The 8,578-nt window shown below is 34.5% G+C and overlaps 1 protein-coding gene across 1 annotated transcript; it reads right to left on the reverse strand.

The window, feature by feature from the left end:
* Positions 1-1,087: 1,087 nt before the first annotated feature.
* Positions 1,088-4,052, reverse strand: LOC138716227 (putative nuclease HARBI1). The gene is made up of 4 exons (XM_069849069.1): positions 3,288-4,052; positions 2,727-3,029; positions 2,388-2,596; positions 1,088-2,240 (listed from the first exon to the last, which is right to left on the reverse strand). The coding sequence occupies exons 1-4, from the start codon at positions 3,561-3,563 to the stop codon at positions 1,928-1,930; spliced, it is 1,101 nt and encodes a 366-aa protein (XP_069705170.1). The 5' UTR covers positions 3,564-4,052; the 3' UTR covers positions 1,088-1,927.
* Positions 4,053-8,578: the final 4,526 nt, after the last annotated feature.

The raw sequence follows: 8,578 nt of genomic DNA on the forward strand, positions 1-8,578 counted from the left end.
GATTTCATTAGTAATAATAGTAGTAGTAGTAGTAGTAGTAGTAGTAGTAGTAGTAGTAGTAGTAGTAGTAATAATAATAATAATAATAATAATAATAATAATAATAATAATACGTGCTATCATTTAAAAAATCATAACGTAAATATGTATCTTTAAAATTGAAGATAGTTATTGTTTATTAATAAATAAAACTGTCCAATCATATTTATATGAAGTCATCCGTCACAATTAACTAGATCCTTTATCTTTATTATTATTATTATTATTATTATTATTATTACTGTATTATTATTATTATTATTATTATTATTATTATTCACAACAGCAAAATCACTTTTTAATTTAACATTCCTTGTTTATTATTTAACGTTACTTCTATAACCTATTAATTGTTTTATGTCAAAGTACACAATTACAATTCGTAACAACCAGTGGCGTGGTGTGGGTATTGCATGGGTATTACCGTCCCTTCTTTCGTGTTCAAGAGAAGAGGTTTTTCTATTAACATTAGGGATAGTCCAAATAGTCTATTCTGCCCTTGAGTATCCCGCTGGTAGGTCCATAGTTTTGCATAAAGATCTGAAAAGTTTTTTTCATAAACATTTCTGCGAAGTTTGTATACCTCTCAGAATTAAAAACACTAGAAATTCCAGTTTGTCGATGCACACAATCTTCTACATCCATATAGGCAAGGGTAGTATGTGTACCACATTGAAATGTCGATCATATCCACAAGATGCTTTTAATTTTAAATTATTCGTAACAGGTGTGGGCTTGTCTTTATTTACAATTATTACTTTTTTTTCACGAAAGAGCGTGAACCGAAAGTGTTTTAAAAGATTCTTGACTGCACAATTACACTCACAGTTAGGCCTACTGGAAGAAGATCCCGACGCTGATATTTTTTTTATAATGGTAATACATTGACACCAACTCACCGAAATCTGACAATGTAATGTAAAACAGAATGCTAACAGAGTCACTGAATAATATGTGCTGCATTAATTAGATTCCCTGGTCTGTGGTGTGCTTGCGCATTTACCATCAAGCTGAGTGGTAACAGGACCCCAGTATGCGTTACATTTACTCTACTCTGCTTGCTTTTAAAGGGCGACAAGAGACTATACCAAAGCATTTCCATTTCAGTTTAGTGCATGACATATTGTGACGCCCCGTAACTGATAACGAAAGGCGGGACAGAGAGGTAGGACACCTTACACTTTAAGATTGACCTGAAATACGCTAACGTAGTATGAATACAATGATACATTACATTATCTAGAGTAAACCGTACTTCCCAAGAGCCGATCTGCACTCTACCACAGATTCAAGCCAAATGACTTTATCCCCACTCCAATATGACTGGCAGAAGCACTTGGTTTCTGCGCACTTCGAAATGTTTGGTGCCGAGCTAGCAGCACTGTCTGCAGGGGTCAATGCCCTCCATCGAGTTGCTTGTTGCACTGTCCCTTGCCGTTAACAATGTTCGGCATTGATGTCGCAATGTCGCACACAGTCTACTGAACAACGGCCAGCGAAAGTAGTGTCCTTTTGTATTATATTCAAATAATGTTAATGAATTATTAGAAGTAGTAAAAACTTCAATAAACCTATTTTGTTTAGTGGTGGTAACACTGGTCACATGTACGCCACGCCTCTGGAATTACGTAGGCAATTATTGAACAATTTTGTTATTTATAAACTCCTTTAAATTGGAATTTCTGAGATTGTAGTAATCAGGCAATTTAATCAGTTATTGTTTCAAACTTCACAATATTTATTGTACTGTATAAGTTACAGAACGTCTCAATTTCAAATGTTTTCATAAAGTACATAAATGAATAAATATTTTACTTCAGTAAAATACAATGGGTGATTCCATTACGAATGGAATTGCCTCAATATGAAAACTAATTGTGAAATGTATTTACATTTCATCATCATACCTCCTGAAAACACTGTTAATCAGTTCCCTCCTGAAAGCCAAACCTCCCGGTTGCTGTACAGGTGGTGCAACAGGCACAGGTTCGTATGGGAGAATCATTATATCTGGGTCATCTTCTGGTAAGTTGTCGTTTATCTCCAAACTCAAATTGTGAAGCACTGCACAGGCAACAATTATATTTGGGGCATTCTCGAGTTTGTTTCTTAGACCAACCGAAAGACAAGGAAATCTCTTCTTCCATACTCCAAACATTCTCTCCACTACACATCTCGTCCTTTTGTGGGCTCTGTTGTACCTATAAATTTCAATTAATATATAAGTTAGACATAAACATACAGTAGGTGTTCAACAAGAAAGTTGGATATAAACATAGATAGTCAATGAGAATAGCAGGTCTCTCCTGTACTTCCCATTACATAGCCCATGTCCATATATTAAATACCTGTGGTCAGCTGGAGTGACAGGATTTAACAAGGGAGTAAGCAGAATTCTCTGGCAAGAGTACCTTGCGTCCCCTAGTAAACAACCGGTAAACTCTCCTTGAACGTAACGGACATAGAGCCGAGAGTTCTGGAATATTCGACTGTCGTGCTCACTTCCAGCCCAGCTGGATACAATGTCCAAGAATTGACCTTCAGGTCCGGCAACAGCCTAAACAGCAACATACAATAGCGATATAAAATAAATGAAGACTGCGATTTCTTAGTTAAGAATGTACTGGAAATGAGTGTGCTGTCTTAAGAAAGTGTTGAGTTATATAGTCTAATAATATTATTTTTACCTGTACATTCAAGGAGAAATAGTTTTTCCGGTTTCGAAATGATTCCGCGTGGTCTCCAAATTTTGTGTGGCAAAGACGGACATGCGTGCAGTCAATAGCACCGTCCACACTAGGTATAACAGGGTTGTTGGGATTACCACCCCTTCCCAGTTCTTCAAAACGTAAACGATTCGTTGCTTTCTCTTGCTGCGTTAATGGCATTCTTATGTGATGGCGTATGTGTAATGCTAGAATCCTTGATACCCTGTTCACTACCCTTGAGACTGTCGATTGTGAAAGTGAACAGAGATCACCAATGACGATCTATAAGTAATATAAAAAGTAGTGTCAACTCCTTACATTTGGCAATTTATTTTAGTTTCATTATAAGAGCAAGAAGGCTTTGTTTTGTATTAATTTTATTAATGCTTAATATTTTAATTTAAATTGACTGGATCAGGAAATTTAACCTTACTAATAATCAAATTTCATGCACATTAATGGAATCTAACCCCACTCATATATTGAATACCTCACATGTTGCAGTTATGGCTATATTAATTTTAATAAAATGAAACTTACCTGAAAGCTTCCGGTGGCATAAAATCTCAAGCAAATGAGAAGTTGTAAAACTGGAGGAACTGGCAAACCTCGCTGGTTAGGTTTTGCAAGAGTTCTCTCTATTTTCGGAAGAATTAAATCCAAAACCGTCCTTTTGTGAAAACGAAACCTCCTCTTGAATTCAATGTCATTATAAAATTCAAAGGGGTTCATGACGTTTCTCAAATAACGCTTTGGAGCACGAATTTCTTGCAATTCATTGACTTCTTCAATCATTTCTTCAAACTCGTTATCCATTTTTAGGCTAAAACTGACGTAAGTCAGGGGTTCCCTTGACTTGATAAAGTCGAACTTATTTCATAACATAAGTCGCACTTGAGTCACTATGAATTGCAATAAGTTCAACTTCATGAAGTCAGACTTTGTAAAGTAAAGCTTATAAAATAAGAACGACTTATAATAAGTACGACTTATTTGGACCGAAATCTGCAATTGAGACGAGATTTAAGTTCGACTTATATATAAGTATGACTTATCTCGACTATGAATACCGGCCGTAGTCTTAAATTTATTTTTCAGTTGTTAATTGGAAATGATCTTCACTCACCGGAGGGAATATAAGGAGAGATTGAAACAAATTTTTCCATTCTTACATGTTCAAACTGTGACAATTCGAAATCCAATCTTTTTTATGAAATTGACAATTCAAACTCCAATATTTTTTATGAAATTTTATACACGAGTTCAAAATAAGTTAATCATGTTACGTAGATTCCCCCCCCCCCCCCCCACATAACTAGACCAGATAGAGGTTTGAAATTTTGTACTAGTGTAATGAAAGCTCTTTAACACAAACAGGCAAAAAATGATCATCACAGCTTTACAAGTTTTGTAACTTACATTTTTATCGGTATAAAGACTAATATTAAAAAAAAAAATACAAAAGTTTGCTCATATATTTTGGAATTAATCTAGAATTTCTAGAGATATAAACATAATTCCTCGTCATTATATTTAAACCACAGCAGTAGATGCAATAGTTCCATGTATCTCAACAAGATATGTTGATAAAGGCAAAATCCCTCAAAACAATCCATATCCATAGTGTTCTGTTTCCTCTCCAACTTCTACCTCTGATTTTCTTTTCACCTTTTCTTTCTCCATTGAGGTTGCTTTTGTCACTAGGAGAGCACTGAACTTAGCTTTCTGTATTCATTTGCTATCAATGATTACAAGAGCTTCCTTCATATTTGTACCACACTTAATTGCCATGTTTTGAAGCCCTCAGTCCTAATCACAGTACCATCATTGAAGCACAGAACATAATTTTTAACTTCAATTTCTAATAAATTATCTAAAGTCAAAAACTCTGGTTTTGGTAAATGAGTGTGGATCAAACTGTTAAAACAGAGAAACATTTCCACTATACCTGCAGCTTCCATGCTCCACTAGAGACTTCATAATTTATTCTGCAAGTGTGTGCACATTCTGATTTAATTTTACGCAAGTGCCACTATTCTGACTTACATGCAAAAGGCGAACTTCTCATTAATGCAAGACATCACAGAATTAGAACCTCATTGGCCTCTACCCTAGGATGGCAAGTTCATGAAGAAATCCACTGTCTCTCTACTAATGGTTCACATTGTAGAGCCAATATAAATGCAATAAACAGATCTACACATAAAGCAATCATTATTACCCAAGAGACTATTGGACTATACACCTCATGGAAAACGAGATATCGGAAGACCAAGGAAGAAATGGAAAGACCAACTTTCTTCTGGAAGCGGAACAGGCCAGGAGACCTAATTCAAGACTGTCATTAATGTTATTCATCAGACTATCAGATTTGAGAGAGATTTACAACAGGCTGATGAAGTGGATAAAGAAAAGAAGTTAATCTATGAGCCCTGCATTCCTTATCTGGCATTGAAGATTGTGTCGAATTGGAACATATCTGGAGAAAATATCTACCACCCTCGATGCTAAGTCAGAATAGGAGTTTGCTTGTATGTCTTGACCTCATGGGGAATAGAGAATGTGAACAAAAGACTGGATTGTTCCTCTTGAAGGCGAGACAGATTAGAACTTCAGCTGTTGAAGTTTGTGATACGAACTGACGAAGGGATAATGGTAACTACTCAATTATACATTTTTATGCCTGTTTTAGGTTAGGATATATTATATAATGCATTTTGTTTGTGCCATTTTCATTTTAATTTGTGTGTTTCTTTGGAGAGTAGTTGGATCTAATCATAGGTGATAGGGGTGCAACCTACAAAGTAGAACTTGTTTTACACAGCATATACAATCAGAAGACCTGTCATTGGATTTAAGAGAAAATTCTGATAATATAGTACATCTGCATGTATAATATTGCTCAATAAATCCATCTACCTATCTATCTAAAAATAATCTTTCAGAAGACAATTGGTCAGTTATTGGCTTATTATTTGGTTATAGAGGAGGAATTTCTAAATGATCATGTACATTTCTAAAAAATCTTGAAGTTCCTCTCAACTAGTTGTGTGAAACTTCCGTTTCAATAATTAACGACTTTTTGAAGATTCTTGACCATCATTTGTATTTCAACCAACCTAACAATAATTGAATTATTAATAATTCTCTTTTTCAGACTTTATAATCTCAGTGAAAATTATTTAGTACAAATCTATATTATTTAATTCTATGTTATTTGTTTGAATTTTTTTTTAAATCACTCACTTTATAATAGTTTTCTGTAATTCAGGATCACTGTAGTCATTGATATTCTTCAACTGATGTCATTGTGATTATATAGTTTCCTGGAACTACTAAGACAGGCGTTCTCAACCTGGTGCTCTTTTAATGACATTTGGTGCTCTCGTCATACGAGTAAAAGAAATGTGCTCGTGAGCACAAATGTTCCTAAAGCCCTTTTTTCAATTCAAACTTTTATTGTACAGCAGCAACAAATAATGTTCCTATCCATCCATTATATTACTTTAGCAACCTTCCCATATTTCATAGTGTATAACCCCTCATCAGTTGTGTGAATTTAATAAAAAAATAAAGATTATTCAGGAGAATAATATGGCTATTCGTGAGGAAATTCAATTGATAGATCTCCAGTCCTCCTCAGCGCTGAAATATTTTATTTAAAAAGAGAAATTCATAGCCTTTTGGGGGGAGAGGGGGCAGATACAAAAAAGAAAAACAAATAATGCAGTGTTTTCTTTCAAATGCCTGCTATAGTAGGGACAGTCAACCTATGCGAAAAAAACTTTCTCACTTATGAAATACCTCAAGAACAAAGCACAATCACGATTAACTGATTCACATCTGCAAGACTGTTTTTTCTTGGACATCACTAAAATTCTGAGTGACATTCAAATTTAAGGATATCATTACCCTGGTGAGTATTTTAAAATTTTATTTATGTATTCATATAGTCCTATTCAAATTCATGGTTCTTGCACACCTGGTATCAAGTGTGAGTGGTGCTCCAATCTTCAAAAGGTTGAGAATCCCGTGTACTAAGATAACGGTAATAACTCCATATCACTGGCGTGTGACCCCTTTTCTGCTTTGATCCATCTACAGCTACCACAGTATCACTGGAAACATTCATTTTCACTGCTTCCTAAGCAGCTTTTGACACAAACTTCATTAACAGCTTTTAGTGAGTCACATTATAAAAAATTCTTATAATTTTGTAATCTTGCAGGTGGTGGTGGCAGCAAATCCAATATACACAATAGTTCCCCAGCATCCAGTTCTTTTCCAGTATACCTCATGATAAACACAAGTGAGGGGATGGCTACAACAGTGCATTAGAATGGACGGGATAGTATAAAACGATTTTTTGTTGAAAATATTTGTGGCAGCAAACTAACTACGTGTTTATCATGAGGCATATATATCTTAGAAATTAGTGGAAGAAAAAAAAAAGTGCCTTCTCTGGTGTAGATTTTCTGGATAATGACCTTTATTTTCTTAAAATTAAGGGTAAACTTCAGAATACGGTTACCTTCTTCCCATCATCCCCCAAAATTCCAACCTTGTGCACACAAAATAAATTGGCACTGATGATGTGCATTCCACAAACAGGCAAATCTGCTCTTTTCAGTATTTTAAGATAATTGTTGCCAGTGAGGTACTGAAGTTATGAAATAAATTAATATTGCTAATAGTACATATGTTATCATATTATTTATATAGGCCTATTTTATATTTCAGCGGTCTTTAGCCCAACTGAAGAAATGTTGGGATAATACAGAAACAAAAAGGAAGAGGGGGCTGGCACAAGAGATGAAGGAGAGGATGAAGACTGGTGGTGGCCGACCACCACCTTTAACTTCTCCTAATCCGGAGGTGGATTTAGCAGTACCCCACTTGGGTCATCATGTGGGGTACTTGTTTGACAATGATGCAGCTGTCACAGAAACACCTTCAGGTAATTTAAAATGATGTACCTACAGGATGTTATTTTGCAGCAAATAATCTTTACTTCACTAAATTAGCCTATTTCGTTATTATGAAACAAATATGAGACTAGGGCAATGCCTATTTCTCATGTACCAGTGTTAAGTTACTTTTTTGCTTTTATATTTTACAGATGCATTGATATCCAGGTCTGTGGAGTCTGTTGTCTTACTAGACACAGTAGCAGACATTAGCTTACCTTATACACAAGGTAATCAATTCAGCACTATGATAGTATGTTATAGTACTGTATAAAGGTTATTTTCAAATCAATTATCAAGTCAAAGTGCTCATAATTTTGTGAATGTATAACATATGGCGGCATGACAATTAATGGTCTTCGAATCTTGAATTAATATAAAAAATATTGCATAGATTGTGTTATTTTTGTGACATTACATGGCATGTATGTGTGCAGTTATTATTTTTGAAGAACAGTGAGTGTAATCTGTACAATATATGGTATAAACCAATGAACAAAAAGTAATAGATAGTGATTGGTCTACTACACATTATATTGACCAAATGGGTACTGTATCAGTTTTACTTAGTGAACAATATAGCTTTTGTAAATAATTCTATATTGTAATTTCAACTTTAGTTAAACAAATTATTATTATTATTATTATTATGCTGATTTTTATACTTTTTTTTTTTTAACTTCGCAGTTTCAACCGACAGACCGACCGGTACTCCAGTTTCTGTTTCAGAAATTCCGGCCATTTCTTTGAGACAAGGTAATTTAATAAATGCCTAAAAGATATTTTAGCTTTGCTTTAAGAAGATTATCAACAGTAATCTCACTAGACGTTTTATTTATCTAGAGAAAATCAAAATTCGAGTGG

Source organism: Periplaneta americana, chromosome 16 (genome assembly GCF_040183065.1).
Source record: "Periplaneta americana isolate PAMFEO1 chromosome 16, P.americana_PAMFEO1_priV1, whole genome shotgun sequence".
Classification (NCBI taxonomy): domain Eukaryota; kingdom Metazoa; phylum Arthropoda; class Insecta; order Blattodea; family Blattidae; genus Periplaneta; species Periplaneta americana.